The sequence below is a fragment of the Mus pahari genome, chromosome 18 (assembly GCF_900095145.1).
Source record: "Mus pahari chromosome 18, PAHARI_EIJ_v1.1, whole genome shotgun sequence".
Taxonomy (NCBI): Eukaryota; Metazoa; Chordata; class Mammalia; order Rodentia; family Muridae; genus Mus; species Mus pahari.
Genome location: NC_034607.1, coordinates 53,453,994 through 53,467,415, shown reverse-complemented (window position 1 = coordinate 53,467,415; position 13,422 = coordinate 53,453,994). Strand labels below are relative to the sequence as shown.

The window sequence follows — 13,422 nt, the reverse complement described above, 5'->3', positions numbered from 1 at the left end:
AAAAAGGGAGCTACCGGGAGATGGTGGGATTATCTGTTTATACTGAGGGTGTTCCTTACTACACAACTTTATGACCCCAGCCAAACTGGTTTCTGCCAGGCAGAGAAGGCTCGGCAGCTGCGGGCATCATCCGCTATCTTTCTCCTCTGAGGTAGGGTGGAGGACACTTTCCCAGGGTGTTCCAAAGCACACCACTGTTCCTCCTAGCGAGCTTCTACCCTCCTGACCCTCCACCGCACCCGGGGTGTATCCACGCTCTCGTCCCTAGGACTGGTGAGCTGGGGTAGCATAGAAGCCACAGCAGCACCCGGGTCTGTGATCCTCCAGCTCTGGTGGCCCAGAGTTCCCCACCTGCGCGTGACTCCTCCTCCTGTCTCTATTCCGCAGCGTCCGCACCCTGGCGACAGGCTGTTTTGGCGACCGTACCTGCGTCGGGGTGGGGTAGGGGACACTCTGGGGAGTAGAAGGAAAAGCAAGGAGGGTCTCTGGAACACCCTGGTGCCGGGTGAGCAACCTCGCCTACGGCGTGGGGAGGGGGGCGCCTCTGGAGCCTCCCACCCGCAGGCTGCGGCACCGATGCGCTGTCCGCGGTGCTGACGCCGGCCGGTCGCTCGGTCGGAAGGGGGAGCAGACGCCCTGGTTCCCGCTGCGCCTGGAGCTCATAGAGACTGCCTGTCCTCGGTTCCCAAACCGTATCTTTTCACCCAGATGACGCCGCCGGAGTCCTGGCGCTGCGGTTGGACCCAGGAACAAAAGCGTGACCAAAGGGAACTTAAACTTCAGGCTAGAGCCCGAGAATCGAAAGTCGGGTTCGGCTCCCGAGGGCCCCCAGCCCCTGAGACCTCAAAACACCAAGTTGAACAAAGTTTCCCAGTGGCTTGAGAAAGGAAGACATTTCGGATCCCAAGCGCATGGAAGGAAGGACGCGGTTTTCTAGTGAGCTGGCATCCGGCACGGCAGTGGGACACCTGCTCTGGTGGGACGCTCTGTTGTGGCCAGAACGACCCGGAGGAGGCTTCGCAGCAGCCCAACTCTCCACCCATTCCTTCCTTCCTCACTCACCCCTCCCCAGCACTCCGCCCCGGGCTCGGATGACTCCGCCTCTCCGTGTCGGGTAGCTCTTCAGCGGTAGCAGGGAAAGGAAGGGAGCGCTTCCCCGGAGGACAAGGCTGGGCTCTGAGGCTCGGAAGCCGACACCGCCAGCTCAATTATAGGGGAGGAACAGGACTGCCCGCACAGCCTGCGCCTAGGCGAGACCGATCCCCAGCAGCCTCATGGGACGCTCCAGAGGACTCCCTCTGTGCCCTGTCACCGTGCTCCGATCCTAGGCGTCCAGACTCCACGGTTCACCTCTCGCAGCCCGCGGCCTGTCCAGAGTGGAGTATGCGGCCCGGGGCCCCATGGACTCCGGCCACCGGGGGCGCTGGCCTAGCTTCGGAGGCAGGAGCCCGAGGGCAGCAAGCGAGGAGCCGCGAGAGGCTGTAAGGCGTCGGGGCGGGGAGAGGAGCGCTCCAGCCCCGGTGTCCGCTGGGCCGGACGACCGGTGCGCGGCCTGAACGCCTGGCAGGAGGCGAATCGCCCTGCCGTCCCGGTTCCGGGAAGACTGCAGGGGGGCTCCGCCGCGGCCCCTGACCTCTGGCCACCATCCTCACGCTCCTGCTCCTACGGCGGGGATGTCACGGCCCCGGCTCCGAGTGCCGCACCAGCCCCGGGGCTGAGCTGCGGACCATGTCCTCCCGCAGCCCCCGGCCCCCACCCCGCCGCTGCCGCCGCCGCCTGCCGCGCCCCTCCTGCTGCTGCTGTTGCTGCCGCCGCTCGCACCTCAACGAGGACACCGGTCGCTTCGTGCTGCTGGCCGCGCTCATCGGCCTCTACCTGGTGGCGGGCGCCACCGTGTTCTCCGCGCTCGAGAGCCCGGGCGAGGCGGAGGCGCGGGCGCGCTGGGGCGCCACGCTGCGCAACTTCAGCGCTGCGCACGGCGTGGCGGAGCCGGAGCTGCGCGCCTTCCTCAGGCACTACGAGGCCGCGCTGGCCGCCGGGGTCCGCGCCGACGCTCTGCGCCCGCGCTGGGACTTCCCTGGAGCCTTCTACTTCGTGGGCACCGTAGTGTCAACCATAGGTGAGCAGCGCACCCCGCGCGTCTTTCCTCTGCGCGCCTGTCACTCGCTGCCCTTTCCACGGATCGGGGACCGGGCCGGCGTCCCTGGAATCCTCCTTTCCGTTCTGATTTTCCTACTTTTGTCTCTCCCTCTGTCCTCTCTCGTCCTCCTACTTTTCTTTCCTGCATTTGGAGCGAGGGGTTGCCCGAATGGACCATCTCTAGCTCTTTCCTATCAGCTAACACTCATTGACTGTGTGTCAACCAGGAGCCAAACACTTTGAAGGCTCCTTGTTCATTCATCCTCTGCTCCTTAGTATTGTCCTCTGTGAGATCGCATGTGAGAATATATGTCAAGGGCTGCTATTTCCCACCCAACCCAGGCCTTACTATCCTAAGGAATAATTACAAAAGCCATTTCTGCATCCATTCTCAGCGTTTTAATTTCCTCCTCTTCTGTTGACACTCCCCCCCGCCCCCTCAAAGTAAAATCCGTTATTCAAAAGCCAGCTCTTCCGCTTAACTGTTTTACACCATTCCCCTTGGTTTCCCCCTCCACACACCCCTAACTTCTCCAAATTCTTGACCTCTTGTCTTTGTTCCCCCTTTTCCAACCAGTAGTGGTGCCAAAGAACAGCCAGGGGATAGTCACCTTTACATTATACTTTGATATAAACAGCTCACATTTTCATAACCTCCGGGGAAAATGTGCAAACTCTTGACTGACACACACACACACACACACGCACGCACGCACGCACGCGCACACACACACACCTCTGCTTTTTTCAGCTAGATTGAAGTCTTCTCCAGCCACCACTCTGTCCGCCCACTTCCTTTCCCCGGAGTTTGGCATCATGTAAAACAGCCACTTCCCCCATCTATTTAGGTGTACAGAGTGCAGAAGAAACAGACTTTGACAAGACTTGCTTGTGCCTCACCTACTCCTTTTCTGAGTCTCAGGGTTGGAGAAGTGCTTGCTGGTCACATAAGTCGTCCCAAGAGATTCTCTTCTACTGATGCAATTTAGGAGAAAGGGGTTGTACTTTCAGGGCTATGAGCTGAAGAACTTTGTGAACACATTTCCTTGTGCCAGTTCAGAGCATGGGACATGTACTACCCACCACCTGCCTACTGGTGGCTGGACAGAGGTAGTAGGTTTGTTCAGGGTACGCACAGAGGGAGATGTCTCTCAGAATCTCTCTCTCTCTCTCTCTCTCTCTCTCTCTCTCTCTCTCTCTCTCTCTCTCTCTGTATAGTCTGTGAAAGTGCTTCCTTCTTGACAATCATTTTTCTTCTGTGTCATACTTGATCTGAATATTTTAAATAGAAAAGGCAAATATGGACTGAGTCCGAAGTCTATACAAATTAGATTAAAAAATACCCTTTAAAAATATATCATGTTGTTATGGTGATTGAAGATATAAAATGACCCCCTCTCAAAAATCCCCTTTTAAGAGCTGCATCGAGTTGCTATAGCAACTAGAGGTGGTTTTTTAAAGTGCTTTAAAAGTACTAAGGATGCTTAATCTTAGAGGATGACATCATGTGTTTATAGTTCATTGTTAACACACACTCTTCTTGTAAACATTCCCTGTTACCCTTCTACCTACAGGTATACCTGTGAACAGACTACATACATCACAGTATCTTTCTCCCACTGACATGCTCTTGCTTCCCAATGGAACTGCAAGATAAGTAGAAGCTGTTGCCAGTGTGAAGCCCCAACCCCACCCTACTCTTGTGGCCTGTACTCACTCATGTTGTGGTTCTCGTGGGCTTTACCGTCCCTTCAGAAGCTATGGTTCCGAACCCAGGCTTCTCTCTTGTCTTCATGGACAAAATCAAGTCAGCTTGTTTGAAGGTTGCTCCATGCCTCAATCTTTATTGCCAGGGTTGGTTGTTCTCTAGTCAAGGGGAAAGGAATCGTGTTCTCTCTTGATTTGTGGTTTTAGGTGTAGGCGGTAGTGTGAACAGTCTTGTGGCTGTGGTATGAATGACCTAGCATGTTGCTTCCAAAATCTGCAGGGCAACTTTAGTTATCAGCCTGTGGATACCAAAACGGCCATATGAGTAGTCTCTGCCAGCTGCCTGCCTGCTGCAACACTTGGGGGCAGAGGTTTAAACTGATCCTCTTATGTCAGTCAAGTCAGTTCTGCTGAGTCGCCAACCACATGGTTATCCTTGCCACCTCCTCTGTGGAAAGAGTATTTGGATAAGATTTCAGTGAAGGGCAGTGGTGGCACACGCCTTTAATCCCAGCACTTGGGAGGCAGAGGCAGGCAGATTTCCGAGTTCGAGGCCAGCTTGCTCTAGAGTGAGTTCCAGGACAGCCAGGACTACACAGTGAAGCCCTGTCTCAGAGGGGGAAAAGCAACGAAAAAAAAAATTTCAGTGAAGACCTACAATGTCCATTTCTTTTCTGCTTATATTTTTCTTTCCCTTCAAATGTCCAGCTGTTATTATTACTGATGTATTGATGAATGCAAACATGCACGGAAGCACAGCTCAGCCAGGGGTCTCTCTTCTGCCACCTCAGCCTCCGAAGAGAAAAGCTATTATGTTCTGGGCTTTCCTTGATCAATGGTCATCACAGGACCTGTGTGGTTCACACAGCAATGTGGAGTTCAGGGATCTACTTTTGTATCCTGCCGAGTGAAACAGAGTATTTCTCTTGCTTATCTTGTTGTTTATCAGGATCCTAGTTTTAGTGTAGACAACCCTTCATTCCATTAACTATCAAGTACTGTGTGTATCAGGCCCAGTGCTATATTTTGAAAAAAAAAATTCATCTTTGTTCTACCTGCCAGGGGTTTTAAGCATATTCTGATACAGGCAGCTGAGATGCAACATATTTAACCATCTTCACTAAAGATGACCAGAACACAAAGGAGACCTTTGGTCAAGTCTGTGTGGTATAGTGTTAGCAGAGTTATACAAGGTCATATGGTCGGTTCATAGTACACTAATTTTATATATACAGCAGTGGGGAATATCCTTGTGTGAAACTGAAATATTAATAATGTACACCTATCTGTGTGTTTCTGCCTCTGTCCTGTCTTCCTTCCCCTCTCCCTGCGTGTGTGTGTGTGTGTGTGTGTGTGTGTGTGTGTGTGTGTGTGTGTGTCTGTGTGTGAGAGTGTGTATGTGTGCGCGTGCGTGCGCGCACATAAATCTGACACTAAGGTGTGGACTAGTTTGCTGGTCAGGCCAGCAACTAAGTACAGAAAACCTTGAAGGATTACACAGATGTTATAGGCAGATGAGGTAGAAGCAGCTACAGGCCTTAAATGGCTGGAAAGGCAAAAGCCAATACAAACTCAGAAAGTCAGAGACAGGAGACAAGTGATATCGAGAAGGAAAGTCCTGGTGAAGTCCGAAAGCTCGTGCTGTCAAGAGCGGGTATTCAGGGGAGGTAACCAGAGGGACAGAGTTGCCTTTCAACAGCAGGCAGCATAAAGGAAGGTTCAGTCTGGCCATGTGTATTCAAGGTCAGATGGAACATCGTAGTGAGAGAGAATGTTTGCCCTTGAAAGGGGCCCCATCTCCTGAGCTGGGTGCTTTGCAACTGTGTAAACACACACGACACACGTGTGCGTGCTGCCCAGACTCTGTGGGGAAACGTGCCTACAATTGCTCAGCAGTAGCAGAGGGTGTACAAAAACTCTGAGTAGCTCAAGCAAGATGTTTAAAAAGTCCACTTTATACTCTAAATTATCCATCTTGATTGCTCACACGGATCTGAAGCCCTGGGTAATTACTACTTCTCCCATTTTACCCTCTGTGACATGTTCCCTACGGGGTTGGAATTGAGTGTGTTTTAATGTGAACATGCTTGTATCTGCATTCCACCATTTAGCAAATACCCAAAGCAACAGAACTCACGGCAGATGCGAGTGTGGCCTTTGGCGCATCGTTATCTGTGTCTTCTGGGATCAGATGTGCCAGCAGCGAGGGCAGCAACGCCTGCTCCTCGAGTCACTGAGTTGCTGTGTTCTTAACAGCAGCACTCTGGCTTGGAGAAATTCGGAGCAGTCCAAAGGGTATTAATCCATCACTTCACATCTTAAAGGATGCTTTATCGGTTTTCTTTGAAAAGATTAAAAGGAAGCTCTCCCTTAGGGCTTTAATTATGCATCTGCTGTCAGATTTACACATACAGAAGAACATATTTAAAAGTCTTTCTCAAATGGCAGCTTGATCGAAACAGAAATATTTTTGCTTCCTTCTCTTGGGCTTCCTGGCAGAGCTTTTCAGCTGTAAAGCTAACACCATGCCGGCAGAGACGATATGGTGTGGGTATGGGACTTGTCGCTTTTGGCACTGCATAATTTAGCTTGCTGCTTTCAGAATTGAGCACACTTAATTATTCGGCCATGAGATTGGTAACAAGTCCCAGGACTCCACAACCCTCCTCCCCGCTTAAACAAAAAACATGAGTTTTTTTAAAAAAAAAAAAAAAAAAAAAAAAAATTTTTTTTTTTTCTGCAGAGGAAACTAAGACATTCAAAGACCAAAATGTCACTACCATAATTCATTTGGGTAATTTCATAATTTCTTCTAACATGTATGTGATGTAGCTGGAGGTGGCTTTGACACCAGGAGTGGCATACATGTCGCAGAGGGGGTGTGTGGGGGAGAGCGCCTTCTCTCACTTCCTTCTTTCATTAGCTGGGTTTTGCTGGAAAGTGGTGCTGTGACAGAACTGAAGGATGTTGGAGAAAACACACACTGGATTTGAAGCTGTTGCTAGCACAAGGAAGTACAGTCCTATTCTCTCTCACACACACACACCCTTCACATCCCATTGATGACCCAGGCTGCAGTAAACAGTGATTATTTAAGTGAGGCAGAGACCAGACAACACTGCTCCAACACGGCCCTTCTCATGTCTGCAGGTCCCGACGGATGTGTGATGGTAGCATCAATGTCAAAGTCCATGTCTCCTCATGGCCTCACATGTGGCTTTGAATAGGTGCGTGCTGTTCTCTGCGGTTGATGTTTTCTTACTGCAGGGTAGCTGGGTGGTTCCCAGTCTGGGCTATTTTGAGTGATGCCACAATGAGCATCTTTATGCATATGGCCAGCTCCTTCTGTAGAGACTCTCCTCAGGGACAGTCTCCAACCGTGAAATCGCTGAGTCAGCGGTGCTGCTGTTGTCACAGCTTCTGGCCAGCCATCTCAGAGGGAGGATTTGTTGGCTTTTTCCCAAGGTGAGCTCCTGCTTCTACAAAGCCTCTCGGCCATCTGCTAATTGCCCCCATGGAGGCTGGCCACCTACATACTGGGTTTCTCCAAAATCCTGCTGGCCTAGGCATCTTCAGCCCCCATTGCTGCTTCCTGTGGGAAGCACAGGATGAGAGAAGGAGAAGCAGGTGGAGACAGCTGTTACAGGTTGTCAAGGACTAAGAGAGGAACATCTGGTCCTCATCTTCCCTGTCTCTTAGGGAATGGACTGTCAGCGGCTGGGGAGAACTCTTCTGCCCAGAGCTGAGGACTCTTCCCAGGGGCCCTAGTCTTGTGTGGCTCAGAGTTGCACCAAATGGAGCAAAGGTGCACCCTTGAAGTTCTATAGCTGGAAGTACCATGAAGATATTCTAGAATGTTCCCTAAGCATTTAGAAGAACATTCTGTTAAGAAAAACCAGTCAGCAACCCATTATAGAAGAACAGACTGTGGCAGAGCTGTGCTGACTAGAGATCCCCAATCATTAGACCACCCCTCAGACGCCATCAGGCTATTCAACCTCTCTGTCTCTCTCTCTGTCTCTCTGTCTCTCTCTCCTTCCCTGAAAACACAGTCCTGCTATGTGATGTGGCCTCGGCTGGCTTAGAACTCATTTCCCAAGTGTGAGAATTTCAGGCATAAAATATCACACTTGACCCTTGACGTCTTTGAGGAGCCCTAGAGCCCTGCCAAGACTGGTCTAGAAAGGACTAAATTAAATGTGTTCCTCATCTCACGAAAGTCCCAGCGGGGGCCACAAGTTGACTAAAGTTCCATAGCAAGCCCAAAAGAGCACTGAAAACTCAAGCTTTAGAAAAGCTTCATTAAATTTGGTAGCTTCATTTCCCACTCATAAAGGGAAAAGACAGGGATGAAGTGGGGGGACTCATGGGTGGGTAGGGGGGACAATGTTCTTACACACTCTTGTACATACTGCTCAAAGCAGGAAGTCAAAGACTGAAGTAGGCTAAGCTTCTTCCAAGTGGGTACCTAGGCTTCTGGAAGAATGAGCATCAATACTATGTGAGGAGGAAGAGGGGAAAGAGATTGTAAGACCTCCTGATCTGCAGGTGGTGACCACAGACTTCAGTGTGTGCTTCGAGTCAAATCCCCCACATTCCTGGCTACAGTAGGCCTATCCTTGCTTTGTAGGCTTATCATATTAGGAGAAGCTAGGAGACGGCCAAAGGCTATTGGTCTGTTCCTGGGGTTGTCCTAGCCCCAAGTCTTCTCTGAGTGCCTAGGCCTTCCCCGTGCCTCTCTCCAGTACCACTGACCCCGGGGTTCTGGAATCAGTAGGAGGGCTATCAACCAACACAACCAAAATGTGTATGGAGCCCCAGGAGCGCACCCTGGGAGGCTTGGCGTCAGAGCTTCACGGTAGCTAATCCCACTGGAGCTGAGGCAGAAGGTAGAAGACCCTGAAGCTACAGCATCTCACTCTCTCCAGGGCTGAGAGAAGCTGACGGCAGTGCAGAGAGGTGCGGGGAGAGACCAAAAGGAGACGGAAGGTCCTTGGTCCTCACCCAGGCTGGCACATGTCTAGCTTAGGGTTCTGGTTCTAGAAAGTTCCTAACTGCTGCCATTCCATAGCCAATTACCAATTCCAGTCCTTAGAAGCAACTAGACCTCCTCTCATGGCAAGCCGGTGTACTGAAAGTGGCTTTGAACCCTGTCTCGGCTGTCACTTCTTGGGCTTGGACAAGCTACACTTCTGGCTCATCCATCAGCAGGTCGCTAATGACATGAGTCTGGGCTTCCTGAAGGAGGGCTCTATTTGGTTCCCCTGCATCTCAGAGGACCCATTCTGAGGTGACTTTAGTGGAAAACTTAGTGCCCTAATGTTTCAAGTTTTACACTCTCTTGTCTTCAGGGTGGCTGTGGTAGACTTTGAAAGACAAGGTCCCCATGTCTCTCACACTGTACAGTATGAAGGGATCAGCTAGTGACTTCTTACCCTGCAGCCTCTGCTTGTCATCTACAGTGGGATCTCAGGGCCTGCATGTCACACAGCCTCTTTGCTATGTCTAGACTTCTGGGCTACAGACTATACTTTGGAACCAGGGATAAGGGAAGGAGCCATGGCTGTACAGCTTTGGGCAGAACCCATGCCAGCACTGGGGAAGTGGAGACAGGTGGACCCTGGGGCTTGCTGGCCAGGGAGTCTACCCTTGCCTCCTTGTCAAGTTCCAGGTCTGCCAAAGATTATCTTAAGGAGAGGGAAAAGGAGATTGGGGCTACAGAGAGGACTTAGGAGTCGGGAACACTTGTCGTTCTTGCAGAAGACTTGGGTTTGGTTCCCAGCACCCACATGACAGCTTACAACCATCTATAACTTCGGTTCCAGAGGATTCGATTTGACACCCTCCTCTGGCTTCTGCCGGCACCACACATAAGCAGAACACAGGTATATGTACAGACAAAACAAAACACTCATAGCCATAATAAAGGTAAACAAACACATCTCATTTTTTTTTTGAAAGATATGTTGATGGCCTCAGGCCTCCATGCATATGCACTGTTGCTGTTGCTAGGATAAAAAGCGCTGACCAAGGCAGGTTGGCGAGTGCTACTTAGGAATTTGCTCCCATGCTTGCTCGGCCTCCTTTCTTATAGAACTCAGGACCACCAGCCCAGAAATGGGTGGTGACCCAGAGTGGGCTGGGCCCTCTCCTGCATCCATCACTAGTTAGGGAAAATCCCCGCAGGTTTGCCTGCAGCCTCTCTTAGGGAGGCTCTTTCCTCTCCCATGACTCTAGCTCCTGTCAAGTTGGTAAGAAGCAGGCAGCACAGCTGACCCTTTCTCAGCCTGACACACAGACACACAATGTGAAGGCAGGACTTTTCTTTCTTATTCATCCCCAACAGTACACATGAGGAAAGACGTCACAATATTAAAAGCATTTTCAAACTTAAAAAGTCTCACAGCCTTTAAAGATTCAAACAATGGAAAATTAGGTCTCGTTAAGATACTGCTTTTAAAATCCAGTCTTTTAAAAATCTGATGCCTCTCTCAACGGCAGGCTCCTATAAAAATGAAAAATAAGCTAAAATCCTTTCTTACTTCAAGAGGGAAGAACCAAGCTCAGCCATGATCAAAACCAAGCCAGACTCCCACAGTGTAAATGACTCAATGTCCAGTGTCTGGGGGCCTCTCCCACCTTTCAGGCTCCTCCAAAGGGCGCGGGTCAGGTCTCTGGCTCTGCCCTCTGTAGCATACAGATTGTTTTCTAGGCTCCAGCTGACTCCACTCCACAGTTGCTGCTGTTCTTGGTGGTCATCCCATGGTACTGGCATCTCCAAAACGCTGGGGTCTTTTGCTGCAACGGGACTGCACTCTCACCAACAGTCTCTCATAGGCTCTCTTCGTGGTGCCAAGCCTCGATCTCTCTGTGTGATCCCTTCAGTCCTGGGCTTTCAACTCCCACTTAGCCTGCACCTTCAATCCTTTCCCGGTGGCCTCTCGCTCCTGGCCTCTCAGTATAAGGCCTCAGCTGCCAGAGTGAGGTACAGCTTGCGTGTGTTTGGGAAGTCCGGAGCAACAGCAGCAGCTTACCAGAGCTGGTCTTGCCTTGTTGGTGAGCCTTGGGCTGCCTCACCACCTTGTGTGTGGGAGTCCCACTGGGTCTCTGCCACATCTACAGAGTGGCACCCCCCCCCCCTGAAATGGCCTATGTCTCCAGGGCATGTCTCCTGTGCTGTTACACAACTACTGTGGCGATTTGCTTTGGTTTGTTTTTGGAGGCAGAATTCCATGTAACTTAGGCTGGCCTTGAACTTGCTACGCAGTTGAGGATTGTTCTCCCCACCCAGCTCTCCCTCTGATCAGAGCGGTGGCCTGAGAGGAAATGCAGGACCTCTGGGGGTGATGAAGGCCCCAGACTACTGTGGGCACAATAAGAACAGACTCTTGGGAGGCAGGCGTCATTGAGCAGCTCATTTAATTGGGAGAACGAAGGCTGTTTAAACCTTTTAGGACTGGGTAGATGCTTTCAGGGTGAGTGTGGGACATTGGGGTACGCCTTATTTACATGAAGAGGAATTCTAGGTATTTGCAGGACATGATCTTATAACCTGTTACCTGGCCACCAGGTTTATGTGACCACCTCAAAGGTGGCAGAGGAGGGGGTCATCAGGCTATGAGCACTGGAACCATGGAGGCCCAGGACAGGGAGGGACTGGTTCTACTCCTGCTGGCCTCAAGATGAGATTTTTGGGGTTTGGACATGTCTCAACCTCAGTCTTGCTCTACACTGGCTCCCCTGGTTGCATGGTTTTCCAGCCCCACAGAGGATGACCTTGAACACCTGATTCTTCTGCCTCGACCTTCCATGTACTGGGATTACAGGCCTCTATCATCATGCCTGGCCCAGAAGGTTCCCTTTAAAATGTTTCTTTTTTTTTCTTTCTGTAAGCCCACCTAACTAGAGTGCTATTTACTTATTCACTCATGTGTTCTTGGAGACAGGGTCTTAAGCAGTCTAGCCTAGCCTTGGACTTGCTATGTAGCCAAGAATGACTTGAATTCATGATCCTCCCGAGTTCATCTCCCAAGCATTGGGACTGCAGGCATATGCCGACTATGACCTGTTTTATAGGGTGCTAGAGATCGAATCTGGGGCTCTATGATTTCAGGTATGTACGATGCCAACTGAGTTACATCTCCAGGCCCCATCTAGTGTCTTAACATTCTGTACATGATCTGGCAAAGGACTAAAGTGACTGAGCCCAGTGCTTCTCTGCCCCCACCCTCCATAGAGCTGTCAGCAGCCCCACCCTGCCCTCCGTCTGTCTCTTGGCAGTAGTCAGTTGTAGGAGGAGGTTGTGAGTCTGAGAGTAACAGAGAAATCTGGCCCAGGTGGGTTCTCCCATGTTCCCCTTGGTAGATCTGGTATCAAGGCCGCTGGGTTGGGACCACTAGAGGATGATTCCAGCCGCTCCTCTCTCCAGACACCATGGTAGCAGTCAAGGCCTGTTCTGGGACTGAGGCAAACAACCAATGCCTCATCATCTCCTTGGCTGCCCCCTCCTGCTGTATGTCATGTAGCCAGTTTATCACCTGCACCTTCCCTAATCCTTTGGACAGAAAACAAGCAAACAAAAATAACCCCTCATTTTGTAGCTTCAGGGACAGGCTCAGAGAGGTTTTAAGGTGGCTATCATCATGTAAGGCAGTTCTGGCAGAATAGGGATTCGGGGTCCTGTCTGCCCAGGGTCTTGTCCACTGTTCTGACTTATACACTACCACACTGGAAGACCCGTAGCCCAGCCTCAGGCCTGTCCACTCGTAGGAGAGAGGTGGGGAAGGAAGTCTGAAGCAGAACTGAAGCACAGTTCGGGAACTCTGATCTGGCCCTGCTGTATTAGCCTCCATGGCTATGCTGAAGCTGCTCTCCATCCTTAACAGCCCACACCTCTCTGGGTCCTCCATTAAGCAGGTAAGCATGGTGCTGCTTCCCAAGGGTTAGTTCAGGGGAGAGTCTGATCAAGATCTCAGCCTAAAGGTAGACCCGGTCCCACTGTTGGGCAGTGTAGAAACCAGTTATCCAGTCTCCATCCTTAACTTCTGGCTACCATTCCTCATGGCACCTCCAACTCTTCCATCCACCCACCCACCCTCACCCTGGCTCAGGCACTTCCGCGAGCTACGGGACCACCGGTCACACCATTCCCTCCACCTGGAAGACCCTTCTCTTTCTCCATTTCCTACCCATTGAACTTGTTCTTCAGGGTGCTTGGTATGAAACCCCTGCTATAGGCTTCAGACCTGTGCTGATCACTCGCATCTGTGCCAGCCTCCCCAGTTCTAGTGTAAACTTGATCACTCGTGTCTGTGCCAGCCTCCCCAGTTCTAGTGTAAACTTGATCACTTGTGTCTGTGCCAGCCTCCCCAGCTCTAGTGTAAACTTGATCACTTGTGTCTGTGCCAGCCTCCCCAGCTCTAGTGTAAACTTGATCACTCGCGTCGGTGCCAGCCTCCCCAGTTCTAGTGTAAACTTGATCACTCGCGTCTGTGCCAGCCTCCCCAGTTCTAGTGTAAACTTGATCACTCGTGTCTGTGCCAGCCTCCCCAGCTCTAGTGTAGACTTGATCACTCG

At 51.2% G+C, this 13,422-nt stretch overlaps 1 protein-coding gene across 1 annotated transcript in view; it reads left to right on the top strand.

Annotated features, from left to right (window-relative positions):
- The first annotated feature begins 509 nt into the window (after positions 1-509).
- Kcnk12 (potassium two pore domain channel subfamily K member 12) overlaps positions 510-13,422 on the top strand; it is a 47,134-nt gene continuing 34,221 nt past the window's right edge. Inside the window, exon 1 of the mRNA XM_021218396.2 lies at positions 510-2,119. Coding sequence (XP_021074055.1) covers positions 1,729-2,119 — 391 coding nt within the window. The 5' untranslated portion in view covers positions 510-1,728. The remainder of the gene's footprint in view (positions 2,120-13,422) is intronic.